Here is a 14,780-nt window from a genome sequence, read left to right on the forward strand (position 1 = left end):
AGCAGTATGACAAATGTTTTCATGTGCAGGATGGCATTGTTTGTTCATTTTCAGACCGCTGAGAGTTATGGATAGCTATGAAATAAAGTTCGATAACACAGAGACAGGACATGCGCAGCGGGATGGGAATAGTAACGAACTACCCTTTGCGATGCAAGAAAGAAAAAGGTCGAAAAGTGGCCCTGCTTGTTCCGCCAATTTCTGTACGCTTTCAAAAACTTACAGATTATAGCTTGCAAATGTTATACAGGTGTGATGTATATAGGTGATCTCAGCACGACGCCTTACCATCCAATGTGCAATGGGATTGTGGAGAAATTTAACGGCACACTCAAGCAGATGCTGTGGAAGCTGTTAGGAGCAGTCCAAAACGTAGGATCATTTTATCACTCCGCTTCTGTTCGCATATAGAGAGGTACCAGAGGCGAGTTTGGGGTTCTCTCTGTTTGAATCGATATTTGGACGACATGTGAGAGGGACGCTAGCAGTACTCAGAGAGCTCTGGACAAGCGAAGAGCTGGGAGAAAACACGAAGACGACCTATGGTTGCGTTCTCGATCTAAGAGAACATCTCGACCAAATCGGGAGAGCGGCACATCAAAATTTGTTGCATGCCCAACAGTCTCAGGAAAGATACTATGACAAGAACAGCAGGAAGCGGCAGTTAAGGGTTGGAGATCGTGCCCTCATTCTTTTGCCGAGTAGCCACAATAAACTCCTGGTGCAGTGGAAAGGTCCATTCGTGGTTGTTGGCAAAAATAACGACGTGGATTATTGGATCGACTTGGGCCACACTAAGAAGCTATTGCACATCAATATGCTCAAACGTTACGAAGAGCGTGCGTCCCAAGCGACCGTGCAGGCGTCATATTTCGTTGTAATCGAGAAAGGTTACTCAGGCTCGGAAAACGTTGGCGCTGTTTCCAGGAGTCATTCGTAAGTTGCCGGAAGTTGATACTCAATGTACCGTGCTAATAGCAGGTGTGTTTGCAATGGTTGCCTCTGCAAATGTAGCCTACAAGTGTTTGCGAGTTGTTTCTATTTCTCTTCGTTGTGTGCAAAGGGTGTGTGCGATGATTTAAGCAGTTGGTTTCCTTTTTTCCAAATGTATAAAGTTTGACCCCATGTTCCCCCTGTGCGCATTTCTATGTGCTTCCTGTGTCACTGTGTAAAGTGCCTCTGGTGACTTCAACAGCGTCTAACTTGTCCGTTTACACGTGAACATTAGTGTTGTGTACACAACGGCAGTTTTTTTCTGCGAAAGAACTTTTTCGAAGGCGGGGCATATGTGATGTGCACACAAAATTCTCAGGGGATTTTTGAGTTCGGTACGTGCGCCGACAGCGGAGCGCTGCGCGTGCCAGCCCAGCGTTGCGCGTGTGCGCGTGCGAATGGTGTGTGCGAGGCGACGGCGACAGGGAGCGTGGCGAGCACGAGGAGCGGAGCGGAGAGCTGACGTGCCAGAAAACCGAGGTGTGAAGGGAGACAGCGCAGCGGAGGTCGCGTCATTCATGCGTGGAGGTGGAAGCCGTCGGACGTTGGGTGTGTGCTGCCGTGGACCTCCTTTGGATCACCGACGCGAGACTCCTGCGTTGCTTGCCTACGTGGAGGTGGCAGCCGATAAACTGAGGGTCCGTGCTGCCGAAAGGCACCCTTGGATAGCCTGCTTTAAGCCTCCGACGTTTTGGGACGGGGTTAGTTAAAATAGTTAAAAACTTGACTATTCAATATTATTTAATCAGCCTCCTAGTTAGCACGTCTTTGCTGTTTTCTCATCTACACAGCTGACAACGCTCTGTCGAAAAAACCGCTCTTCAAACCCAAAAAGTCCATTTTTAAAGACTGTGTAATAGTTTGGTTTATGGCGGTTTAACGTGCCAAAGCGACTCAGGCTATCAGAGACGACGTAGTGAAGGGATCCGGGAATTTCGACCACCCGTGGTTTTTTAATGTGCACTGACATCGCACAGTGCAGGGGCCTCTAGAATTTCGCCTCCATCGAAATTCGATCGCCGCAGGCAGGATCGAACCCTCGTCTTTTGGGCCAGCAGCTGAGCGCCGTAACCACTCTGCTACCGCGGGAGCTAGAGATTGTGTAATGCCCTATGGGTAACACCCTCGATACCATAGTGGTGGCATAGTGCTTTGGGCATGCGCTTCACATGCGGGGGATGCTGGCTTGGGTCTACAGTGCCAACCAGCGGTTTGGATCACCAGCGGTTTTTCAGTGGGTAGCCTTGTGAGGAATCCGCACACTACTCGGCCGGCACAGGGAGTCGAACCCACCTTCTCCCCGAGCCGAGATGAAAGCTATACCTGGAGCCCTCGAGGAGTCAAGGGAAGGGATATGAGGGGCTCATTTGACATATGCATGAAAGCAGTCAACAGCCACCGAAACCGCGGTGCATAAGCGAATGTTAGTAATTGTGAGGCGAAAAGATTCACTACGCTACGTAAAGCACTCATCGCGTAGGCCGGGGAATGCCCTTGAAAGACCTTCAGCCCAACCACGTTAGCCATGTATGACCATATGTGGTGCAGTTATGGTGTCGAACCCTGGACCCGAGACATTGACCCATGGCCTCTAGTTGACCTTTGACATTGGATGACCTTTGGGCTGACCTTTGACCTTAAAATATTCGATGGAGTGATGTGAAGGCAAGTGGTGACATCCGATGGGGGTGTCGTGAGACCATGTGATACCAGGTTATAGCCACGTAATTGTGCCTATATATAGAACGGCAGTCGCGAGCGTGTAGCGGAGGTGCCATGGACGAGCCTCTGACGCTTAGCAAGCGTGCTTGCTTTTCGCTGAATTCCAGGGGTAGCCAAGTTAAACCACTGCCATTTTTTTTCAATTCGTGGTGTTGATCTGTGGGAGAATAGCACTGCGAAGAATCTATCGCTTAAAGGCAATTAATTAAAAACAGAAGAAGAAACAACCATGCCGGCGGTTGGGTCCAAAACCACTACCTCCGAAGACCTCCTAGGGTTTTCGGGAATCTAAGAACTTGCAACTTGAAACGATTTAGAGCTTCATGCATGTGGGAAGAATGCACAATGTCACTTTGTTATTTTCTCCTCTCCGCGTGAATGTCACAATGATGAGCGGGTATTGCATAAGGATTCCCGTTCAGCTCTGCATGTTCTCTCCTTGCTTGATAGAGCACTTTATTTCAAAGCAGTTCTGAGTGGTCGCGAAACTAACATGGAATGCCGCCCTGCCTGTGAAACATCTGCCATACTTCAATGGTTAAGGAATTCGTTTGCGTCTTCGCCTGCCGGCTTTTTTCAGAATCTAAAAGGTTAAATGTACAGGGTCGTCCACTCTAAGCCCGAACACAGCTCAGCGTGGCCGCATCCGGCGCGGTCGCGCATCGAAGCTCTACGGCGCTAACGCACACGTGCCTAGAGGCGGGGCTTCGTGTCCTCTGCTGAGGCGCGGGTGCGCACAGGGCTTGCTCTGCGGTGAAGCGCATTTAACTTTCTGCATGATTACAGCGCTCGTGTGCACCGAGACTGCACGGCGGGAAAGCGCACTAACTACCGCGTGTTGTCGCTGGTTGCGCGTACAACTCAGCGGCCTCTCTTCTCACTGCCACGATCTCGGTGATATGCAAATGCTGCTGCAAACTTCTCACCTGAGGTTTGGATTTGTTTGGTTTATGGGGTTTAACTTCCCAAAACGACATAGACTACGAGAGACGTTATAGTCGAGGACCCCAGATTATTGTCGACCACATGGGGGTTTTTAACGTGCGCCGACATCCCACAGTACACGGGCGCCTTGAATTTCGCCTTCATTGAAAGGGGGCCGCCGGGGCCGGGATCGAACTCTGGTCCCTCGGCTCTGTAGTCGGGCGATCTCTACTGATTCAGCTCGGCGAGGCACTTTGAGGTCTTGAACGCACTCTGAAAATCGCGTGCGTAATGGACCAAAGTTTTGTTTTCTGCGCGCACTGGTTAAGGCTGATGGGATGTTTTACAGCAGTAGCTGCTAACCAATGGGACAGAGGCTGCGTCGGGCTTGCTTTTCTAGGTCCGAGTTGTCCTATAGTCAGCCTAGTGAGAAGGAGCTCAATACCTAGCGCCAGAGGCCCCGCGTTGGCAGACACTATAGGAACGGAAGAGAAAGTATGAAGACCCATCCGAGGACAAGCCGGATAGAACCGAAGTCAAAGAGAGCTCAGCCGTACTCAGGATCGGCGCACACAATTGTTTCAAATCCGAAAAAAGTCTGTGGCCAAAACGTTTCTTGGCATATGAAGCGAGAAGATGATTCCGAGAAGAGCGAGAAGAGCTTCCTCTAATCTCGCCTTGCACTGCAAAGGGTGCAGAGATTGTTTTCCACGATTGAAAAGACCAGCGTCTTGTTTAAACACAGGGATCAGGTTTGCAGGGAGTTGGTGGAAGCGTACCTGATCAAGAAAGAATCAGATGACTTTGTAGCATCACCATCTGTAGGCCTGATTGATAAAGAGATACCTTTTTTGCGCAGTTTTTTTAGCGCAAGCAGGCGGTATGGTGTGTTAGCTTGACAAGAGGGTGCCCGTGAAATTGCTGTTTGTTTGTTTTGTATCTTGTGTCTGACGATGCGGAGATTGCTTTTAGGTTGTGATCAGTGGCATCACGTTACATGTGCCAAGATGGTGTGTGATAGGGTTTGCGCTTTCGGGTTTTTTAGCATGTTTTTCCGCGGGATGAAGATACATATATAGGCTTTTTCCTTGAAAAAAAAATCACTTGATAGTCTGCGCTCGTGTCGTGCCTTCTTCTTCTTCTCTGTCTTCGTTTCTTTGCGCAGTTAAACATGATTGCCTACCAACTCGCCCAGTTTTCCGTTCTTATTAAACCAACCTAATCTCGCCCAAACTCGCAGTAGGCTTGTCGGCCGCTGCCATAACGGCCATGTCGTCCTCCTCTGTGGTGACTCTTGGGTGGGCTTTCCGCGGAGCATCCTTAATTCGTTTATCTTCCCTGTATGTTTTGACTATCCGATTGACGGCCGAGAGTGGCCGATTTGTCAACACGGATATTTTCTCTGAGAGTATGCTTGCAGGCTTAAATCTCAACGCGTCTTCTTTCGCATTCCTGTACACGAGACATGGCGAACATTCCGTGCGGGAAACTGAAAATGCGTTACGTCAGCCGATAAAAATACGCTGAGCCAGGAACGTCTGGTGGCTCGAACTTTCGCACATCATTCGAGAATTGTTCGCTCGGGCAGACCAGCCACCTAGCCACCTAGCCACGCAGTCATTTCATGCAGTGTATCAGCCTCGTCTGCTGAAGAAAGATTGGAATGCTCAGCCAAGCATGGACCGACAGCCGGTACACCTTGCAAATGACGGAAGTCGCACTTGTACTAGTGCTGTACTGCATGCTCTTAATATGACATTTAGATGTACAGCATTGCTTCTGCTGAAGGCAAAATTAATTATCACCGAGCAGCTCTTAATACCACCGTTGGTTCAAGACTATGGAATATGTGTGAATACATTCTGTGCCACGGAAGAGACAACGTGTAAACTACAGGATAGGGGTGGAACTTCCAATTTAAATGGTGACGCATCAAGCCGGAGGTGCTTTCATAACCAGTCGAAAAGCTAGTGATGGGCGTCTGACGTAGCGAAGATGGGAAAAGTAAAATTTGGGAGATACTTAAGCTCCGCCTTAAAAGGTAGGACGCGTGTGAGGTGCACACGAAATCAATGGGGATTTTCGAACGCGGTGCATGATAGTGGTGCGTCGGACAGCGGAGTGCTGCGCGTGCCAGCCCAGCGTTGCTCGTGTGCGCGTGCGAAGGATGTGTGCGAGGCGACGGCGATAAAGAGCGTGGCGAACACGAGGAGCGGAGAGCTGAGGTGTCAATAGGTGTGAAGGGAGACAGCGCAGCAGAGTTCGTGTCATTCAAGCGTGGAGGTGGCAGCCGTCGAACGTTGGGTCCGTGCTGCCATGGACCTCCCTTAGATCACCGACGCAAGCCTCCTGCGTTCCTTGCAAGCGTGGAGGTGGCAGCCGATGGATTAAGGGTCCGTGCAGCCATAAGGCACCCTTGGATAGCCTGCTTTAAGCCGTCGTTGGGACCTGGCTACGCTTTTCCTGTTGCTGCCAAGCCCTTCGGGCTCTTGACGAGAGACCATCGGCGTCTCCCTATGTTCCTCTCCGCTCCTACTACCACCTGGCTCCCTTCCGCCGCTTACTTCGACGCAACGCCTGCGACGCGTCACACTACACCACCCGCGTCCGCCCTGTCTGCAAGGCATCCTCGCTTCACTTGGAACGCTCAGTACCTGGTGAACTATTTCCTTTATTCTGCAGTGTTGTACGCATGGTGAGTGTGTGCTTTCTTGTTTTTGTTTCCGTCGAAATGAAGAAGACGACAGTGCGCCACCACCAACGACAAAGAGGCTTGGCCGGTCTCGGCGACCGGCGGCCGCGCGCGTTGGAGAGCTCGAGCTTGCTATGGAAGTCCGTATTGGTGCCGCCGCTGCTGGGTCAGTCTGTGCCACGGTTAAGCCGCCAGCCTTTTCACCGTTAGAATAAACCGCTCTTCACTAGGTGGAGGTTCAGTTTCCCATCGTCGTACCGCCCTGGACCTCCGCAACGGCACGCTATTGACCCCCGCTATGCCCGCTCAGCCCGAAGCCAACCACCAAGCCGTGCAGGTGGGCTCCCCCGTCATCTGCTCCGGTGCCGTCCGGCAGCGAGACCCCGCCGTCTTCAACAGGCACTGCGATAAGGATTTTGAAGACTGGCTGGTCTCGTACGAGCGGGTGAGCCGCCATAACTGGGACGATCGCACGAAGCTCAACAACGTCCTCTTCTATCTGAGTGACGTCTCCAACCTCTGGTTCCGGAACCACGAGGCTGATATTCCAACCTGGGCTAACTTCAAGATGATGTTTGCAGAAGTTCCTGGCCGTCCCGCAGTACGGGTACTTCACGCTGAGCAATGTTTGCGCGTTTAGGCTCAGACTGCGGGTGAGAGCTTCGACGCCTGCATCGAAGATGTCGTCGACCTCTCCAAACGTGTCAATCCGTCTATGCCTGAGGCCGACAAGACGAAGCATATTATGAAGGGGATTGATGACGACGCTTTCCACATGCTGGTGGCGAAAATTCCAACAACCGTTACCTTCATTTAAGACCTCTGCCAGGGCTATGACGAGTTGCGCAAGGAAAAAATGGAAAATATAATGCACGATGCTCCGGCTGGTGGACCAGCCTCCGAAAAAGGCTGGTCAACCAGCCGAAACGTCGTGCATTAAATCTTATTTTTTACATTTCTTAGTGACTTCTTTTATATTAATATTCAGCTGCCAAGAAACCTCCTTTGAATATATATATATATATATATATATATATATATATATATATATATATATATATATATATGTGTGTGTGTGTGTGTGTGTGTGTGTGTGTGTGTGTGTGTGTGTGTGTGTGTGTGTGTGCGTGTGCGTGTGCGTGTGTGTGTGTGTGTGTGTGTGTGTGTGTGTGTGTGTGTGTGTGTGTGTGTGTGTGTGTGTGTGTGTGTGTGTGTGTGTGTGTGTGTGTGTGTGTGTGTGTGTGTGTGTGTGTGTGTGTGTGTGTGTGTGTGTGTGTGTGTGACAGAAGCCAAAGTGTTCGAAACGGAAGTCGCGGGTCTGACCTTGATTGCGGTGGCCCCGTTTCAATGGAGGTGAAACGCAAGGCGCCCGTGTACTGTGGGATGTCAGTGCACGTTAAAAACCCCCGTGTGGTCGACAATAACCTGGAGTCCTCGACTATAACGTCTCTCGTAGCCTATGTCGCTTTGGGGCGTTAAACACCGCAAACCAAATCAATTCAAACCTGAGGTTAAAAGTTTGCAGCAATACTTGCATTTCACCGAGATCGTGACACTGAGACGAGAGGCCGCTGAGTTGTACGCGCAACCAGCGACAACGCGCTGTAGTTAGTGCGCTTTCCCGGAGTGTTGTCTCGCTGCACACGAGTGCTGTAACCATTCAGAATGTTAGATGTGCTTCACCGCAGAACAAGCACTGTGCGCACCCGCGCTGTGGAGAGGACAAGAAGCCCCGCCTCCAGGCCCGTGTGCGCCTGCGCCGCAAAGCTTCGATGGCCACCGCGCCCGAGGCGGCCACGCTGCGCCGTGTTCGTACTTTGAGTGGACGTGTTCGTACTTTGAGTGGCTGTGAAGTACTAAGTTAGGGTAAAGTGCACTTTACCCTAACTTAGTACTTCACAGCATTTTTTGTACCTTTTGCTATAGACGAAAGAGCCTGCATGAAACATTTATATGCAACTGGCATGCCTATTTCTGCAATTTTAGCAAATAATTGTACGCCCGTTGTTATTCTATGCTTACTTAAAAGCTAGGCAAGGTTCTATATGCAATTTAAGTGCCCCCAGTAGATCTGAGCTGTAACTGCAATTTATGAGCGGAACGACGGCCATAAACGCGTTGCGATCACAACAAACGAATGTGTTGAAATCTGGAAAGGTAGTGAAGTTATTTGGAACTTCTTACGATTCTTAAGAGCACATAAAAACTAGTTCTGAGCGTTGAACACCACGAGCTGTTGCTTTCTGTGCAAAAAATGCGGCGAACACATGTGTACGATGATTTTCTCTAAGAACAACTGCCGCATTTTCAGTAGAAAAGCGCTAAAAGTAAGTGTAAAACCTAAAGCTACAATATACATAATTTAAATCTAGACTAATGCCGCGATATCACCAAGTTTGCTTTCTCACGAATTCGTGTTCGACATGTGCATTTGACCCGCCGCGGTGGCTCAGTGGTTAGGGCGCTCGACTACTGATCCGGAGTTCCCGGGTTCGAACCCGACCGCGGCGGCTGCGTTTTTATGGAGGAAAAACGCTAAGGCGCCCGTGTGCTGTGCGATGTGAGTGCACGTTAAATATCCCCAGGTGGTCGAAATCATACCGGAGACCTCCACTACGGCACGTCTTCTTCCTTTCTATCTTTCACTCCCTCCTTTATCCCTTCCCTTACGGCGCGGTTCAGGTGTCCAACGATGTATGAGACAGATACTGCGCCATTTCCTTTCCCCAAAAAACCAATTATGATTAATTATTATAAATATGTATTTGCAGCCGTATAGCTGGTACAAGCGCTGCAGCTAGGCTGTTGTACAGCCGACATGGGAAAGGTTTTGCTTCCTTGTGCGAATCAGGAGCAGTAGAACGGTAACATTTGAGTGGAAGGGGGCGTTTCGTATGTCACTACCGCGACTTGCCACAGCCCGCGGCACGGTCCAGTTTACGGGAAGAAGAATATTTCAGAGTCCGACTCGGCGAGTGGTACCCACAGCCAAACGAGTGATGTGGGCGCAGTGATGGCGATGGCCTTATACCAACTTCCGATTGGCTTGCGAAGGAAAGAGGCAGCCGTCGGCAATTTGGCGCCATATCGGACTAAGGCAAGGGTGCAGGCCGGACAAAAGACAAAACGGGGGAACTCCGGTAGTGCCCTGGAGCCAATAATTAGGAGCGGTTGCAATGTACTGCATTGTCCCAATCACCGTGGTTGGCCTATACGCTCATAGAGAGCTATACCGGTCAGTGTGCAGTTGAGCTCCTCAGAAAGGCCATTGGTCTGATGATAGGTGGTGGTGAGTTTGCGCTTAGTGCAGCTCAAGCGGAGATCAGCGATGAGTGCGACAGGAAGTAGCAGCATCGGTCGGTACGTATTTGTCGCGAAGTAGCAGTCCGAGGGATAACAGGGTTCAGAGAAAAGTACGTGACATCGGTGGCGCCACTTGTGGCTAACGGACGTATCAAATCATGACGAATCGCATGTTCAAGAGTAACGGTGACCTACTTTGTGGGGTTTAATTGGGAGCGTAAATACGTTCTCCCTGCTTAACCGCGGCTGACACACAGTTCAAAGCCGCCAGACCCCACCCCGTGATCGCGTACGCTACCGAGCGCACCTCGATCACGGCGGGCCTTGCTCTGAGAGAACAAAGAAACGACACATTGGCTGACACAAACTGGCATTTATTGCTACAGCAACAATAAAGCCAGCTAGCAACAAAATGCGTTAATGAAAAGAGGTCGTCCGACTCACCAGCAAGGTTACGAGGGAATGTTCGCCCGCGCAAGGGATACTCCGAAGCTCGGACGGGACGAGATACGGGAGCCAGTCTCTCCGCCGCTTCCTCGCCCCGCTGGCGGAGAGCGGAGCCACGAAGGAAACACGCACTGAAAAGTTAAGTGTTTATATACTTCTTTAAATGCGAAAGCTTTGTCTCACCGTGAACTCTGTGGCGAGCTTCGTTAAAGACTCCCTTTCTAATGACACGCCTACTCATTAGCATATAGTTGTAAGGAAACGCTTATACTAAGTTCACCTTTATTCGTCAAGAAACAACGTGATTTTGTGGCCTAGTAGGCCTGCGTTTTCAGTGCTGCTGGAAAGCAATGTAGAACTTGCATCGCTATTCCTGCTGGATCCAGAGCGATTATTATGGTTACACATGAAATCAGAGTCCGCCAATGAATGGTTCTCATTCAAAACGCATGTCCATTTTTTTTCGTATGCCAAGCAGGGGTGTCCGTTACAGCCACTTCTGTTTACACTCTACTTAAGAGCCGATACGTATGAGCATTCTGCAGAGTAGTGTCATTCGAAGTTTCCCGATTCTAGATAGTGAGTCAGATTATTAGCTTTTGCATATGACCAGATGGTTTTCTGCGTAGACAAGGCTAGCTGGATCAAGTTGTGAGCTTAAATGAGCAGTTAGGCCCAGTTTCGGGTGCCCAGATGAACATTGCCGAGAGTTGTGGTCTGTGGTTATGGCTGTATTGCAAATTATTATTATGCAATTTATTATGTGTTGAAAATTATTCACTGCGCCAGGACTTACATTAACCTCTTCCGCAGGGTTTTTCAAACATTTGTTTGGGGTTCTTCCATAGAACCAATGCGACGTGATTATCTTTTCCGACCTGCCAGCGCAGGGCTTGGTTTTGTCCATCTTTATGTGCGGCCTGCTTTATGTTTTTTCGCGACACTTTCCACCCCATACATACATCGAGCATCTTTGCCGACAAATTCATTTAATGCTTTGCCCACATTTATTGTGTCCTCTCACTTCTCTAACCGTTCTTTTTTTTCGGGGGGGGGGGGGGGGGGGTGGTTATGCATGAGGTATATTTTGCTGGGTGTTTTGTGGCAGTCTGTTTTTCAGCAGAGTTCTTATTTCCAGTGCCGCGAAAACGCTTGTATACGAAGACTGCATTTCGATGCTTTTTCCTTCTATGTACCGCTGAATGTACTTTTGGTTGCCAGGACAGGATGTCCTTACGCAGGTGCGAAAAATGTGACTTTCACCGAGCACCAAGACTTTCTTATATGCAGCCTACAAACGGCAACATTTCCCGCGAAGACTTGGCTTCAGAAAAAGGGCATTTTTATGTCATCTATGAGCTGCCGCCTCTCTGATGCTCCTTTGACAATTGAACATTGCTTCATCAATTGTGAGGATGCAGTTCTTTTCTGAGATGTGTTGGAACGAACCTTGAAAAAGCAAATTTATTTGACTACTTGTACCGTACGATACTTCACTGGAGTGCAATGTGTTTATGATCCTAATGGTAAGCTTTTTTTTTCTGATTGAGCTATGCACAGTACATGAAAAACTAGAATGATGGGCCGGCACTGTGAGTCAGTTGTTTCGACGAAATCTCATTTCTGCCAAATGATTGTTTACCCGCCACGGTGGCTCAGTGGTTAGGGTGCTCGACTACTGATCCGGAGTGCCCGGGTTCGAGCCCGACAGCGGCGGCCGCGTTTCGATGGAGGCGAAATCTGTAACAGTTAATTTATCCTCGGATCTCCCGTCGGCAGGCTTGCATTTTTTGGCTATTAACGTTTTTTGCTATCGTCAAAATGTTCCTCATTGGTTTTCTATGGCAGTCCTAACTGATCTATGGGAGCGATGGATAAACTATAAAAGAAAGATTTTGCTACTCATTGCAAGAACCGGCCATTATCTTCGATATTTATGTAACAGTGTCTCACAATACTTCAATATTCAAAAATGTTGTCCGAACGTGCTGGACATGTGTGCACCTTCGGAAGAAATTTTATTTTTGCTTCTTTGCTGTAGACGTCACCATATTTTGGGCTGCAGCTGACGTCGTGCGAGAGCATGGTGACGTCACTGCGCAATTTCGTGCCATGGACTCCGACGGACGGCTGGTGCCGGCTTTTGCGCTAATGGGACATATAAGGATTTCGCGCTAAAAAAAAGAAAATGCACCCGGTATACATAAACTTCGACTAACCGCAGGAGACGATGGTTCCTCCATATGGAAGTCAGAAAAAAAATGCTGATGGGCTAGCTCTGTTGGGCCAAAAGATGAGGTTGAGGGTGGGAGAGGTCACCAGGGTTTATCCGAGATTGAGGGGCGGTCGAGGTTTTGTTAGGTCAGATGTGCACCTCTTGTCGGGAGCTCTCTGTTCTTGCTGGGGTTCAAGTTTGCGAAGCTTATCTACCTCTTACAAGTGCTGCATTGTGCGAGAAATGAGGAGCAATCTCAGCATAGAGTTTTTGAGACATTTGTGCGGTGCCCTCAAGGAAGCCTATGAGGTGAAAATTTTTGCCTCACGCACAGATGGTGGTACCAGCGAAACTGACGCTGGACAAGAACAAGGAGACACACACAAAACACCGCTGGACTTACAACTCTGAAGTTGTTAGTCCGGCGGTGTTGTTTGTGTGCCTCCTTGTTCTTGTCCTGCGTCAATTTCGCTGGTTCCACCATCTGTGTACCATGAACCAACTAGCCCAGGAATCTACTGCATTTAATTTGTTCCTCCTTCTGCAGCTTGGTGGAGGAGGCCTTTTCCACTTGTTGATCAATGAAATTGTTTGACGGCATTTCTTTTTCCAACCGGCAAACCATCGCTTTCAGGTACAGGCGCTTAGTGTGGGACTAAGTGTTTTTGGACTTCGCCTCCATACGACTGCGCCAGCCGCAGCCGCTATTTGATTGCGCGAACATAGATTCTGCAGTCGAACGCCACTGGCACTGTGTCACAGCCGCCGGTAGATGGCAGATTTGGGTGCGGCACTTCTGCCGACGTCATTTATCGCAGCAAAAAAAAAAAAGCGTGATAGTCTCTTAAGGATAGTTTTCTATTTCTTTTTTACAACTGCGCAGAATGACAATACAGAAAACATTCTGGTGCGGAAGCTAACGTCGGTGCCTCTTTATTGTGGAGAATCAGCAGCCTCTTAAAATTCTCGAAAACGTCACACGTCTTGCCTGTTCGGCGTTGTCGTGCGGGGCTGCTGCGGCAAATGAGACAATAAATAATTCCGGCTTGACTAACGATGCGCGGACGTATGAGTGCAGCCGTCAGGGCAGAGTGATCTCCTCTTCCGTGGTGGATGGCGGCTCTGGGCTCGGTTTCTCGATCTCGGCGTTGATGGCTTCTCGCAGCGGTCCGAGCACCTCCTCCCTCAGCGCCCTCTGCAGCAGGTACTTGGAGGCTCGTTCCACGAACGGCTGCTCGAAGCCCAGCACGCTCTGGTAGTGGATCTCGTGCACGTCGGCAGACAAGATCTGTATGTCGTCCAGCTGAGGCTTTGAGTCGTCCGACAGCGCTGCGTCAAATCACAGGAAGACAGAGGGCTGTGGTGTACGGCTGGTACTTGGGGCCAGACCAAGAATAGTCTCTGTGATAAAGGCTCGGTGTATGCATAGGAAATTTTTCTGGAATCTCTGAATTTAAGAAAAGAAAATGAGATTAAATAATAATTTCCCTACGAACATGAATAAACCATTACGGGATACGGGTTGACGAAAAAAAATATTCCTGCACCACCTCGCAAACAAGTTACCTCAATTCATTTCCACGGATGGGGCATGAATGGCCCCACATGCATCCAGGCTTTTCAGTGGCGTGCTTTGCCTGACCGCCCAGAATTTTTTATTTTTTAAGGACACCCGCATTATGTATTCTTAATTCAAGATTGTACGTAGTCTTGTCGACCACTCTGAGTACAAAAGAATGATTTAATAATAGCTTAGCGAACAAAAGGAGCCCGTAGCAGATTAAATGCTTGGCATGACTGTCGTACAATTATATAAAAAATGTGGTCATCCGGAGTACGCCCTTGCCCTCGTGTAATGTTTTTTGGCGCCTTCAAATTATACATATGTATCAAATTTCACTACGATTTCCGCGGTATATCGCTTCATGTGCAGGCAAGAAAAGAGACGTATACAAACTTCAACTATTCGGAACCTTCTGATTAGCTCGTGCTACAAAACAACAGCTGTAACTGCATACCTTGCATGCCACTAGAACGACGTCTTTATCCCGTTCGTCAAGATTTCCCCTGCTGCGCGAAAACAAGGTCTTTGCACTAACACGAGGTGGCTGAGAGTAATTTTTCCAGAGCTATTTTTTGTGGTTATTAATAAAATATTACAGTTAATTGATAGACATGAGCAAAAGAAACACTTTGCTCGGTGAGATGCTCCATGATGATCTCTGGGATAGCCTCGACCACATGGGCTTTTTTAAAGTAAACATCTCTTAGTACACCAGCATTTTTAATTTATCTATACAGAAGCGCTGCCTTTCTGGCTTGGTTCGAACCCGTGATCTGCTTTAAATAGCAGAACGCCATATAGCCGGGGAATGAAACCGACGTGTACAGAACTAATTCGAATTCTATGGAAACGCCAATTTCCTTGAGGCAAATCTCAAGTCTTTTGCATGATATTTTTCCCACTCGGGCATACGAAGACTT

General features: G+C 49.0%; 1 protein-coding gene across 1 annotated transcript in view; it reads right to left on the bottom strand.

Annotated features, from left to right (window-relative positions):
• Window positions 1-13,269: 13,269 nt before the first annotated feature.
• LOC144100368 (uncharacterized) overlaps window positions 13,270-14,780 on the bottom strand; it is a 51,754-nt gene continuing 50,243 nt past the window's right edge. Inside the window, exon 6 of the mRNA XM_077633340.1 lies at window positions 13,270-13,625. Within this exon, the coding sequence (XP_077489466.1) occupies window positions 13,378-13,625 (248 nt within the window). The 3' untranslated portion in view covers window positions 13,270-13,377. The remainder of the gene's footprint in view (window positions 13,626-14,780) is intronic.

Source organism: Amblyomma americanum, chromosome 8 (assembly GCF_052857255.1).
Source record: "Amblyomma americanum isolate KBUSLIRL-KWMA chromosome 8, ASM5285725v1, whole genome shotgun sequence".
In the NCBI taxonomy this organism is placed as follows: domain Eukaryota; kingdom Metazoa; phylum Arthropoda; class Arachnida; order Ixodida; family Ixodidae; genus Amblyomma; species Amblyomma americanum.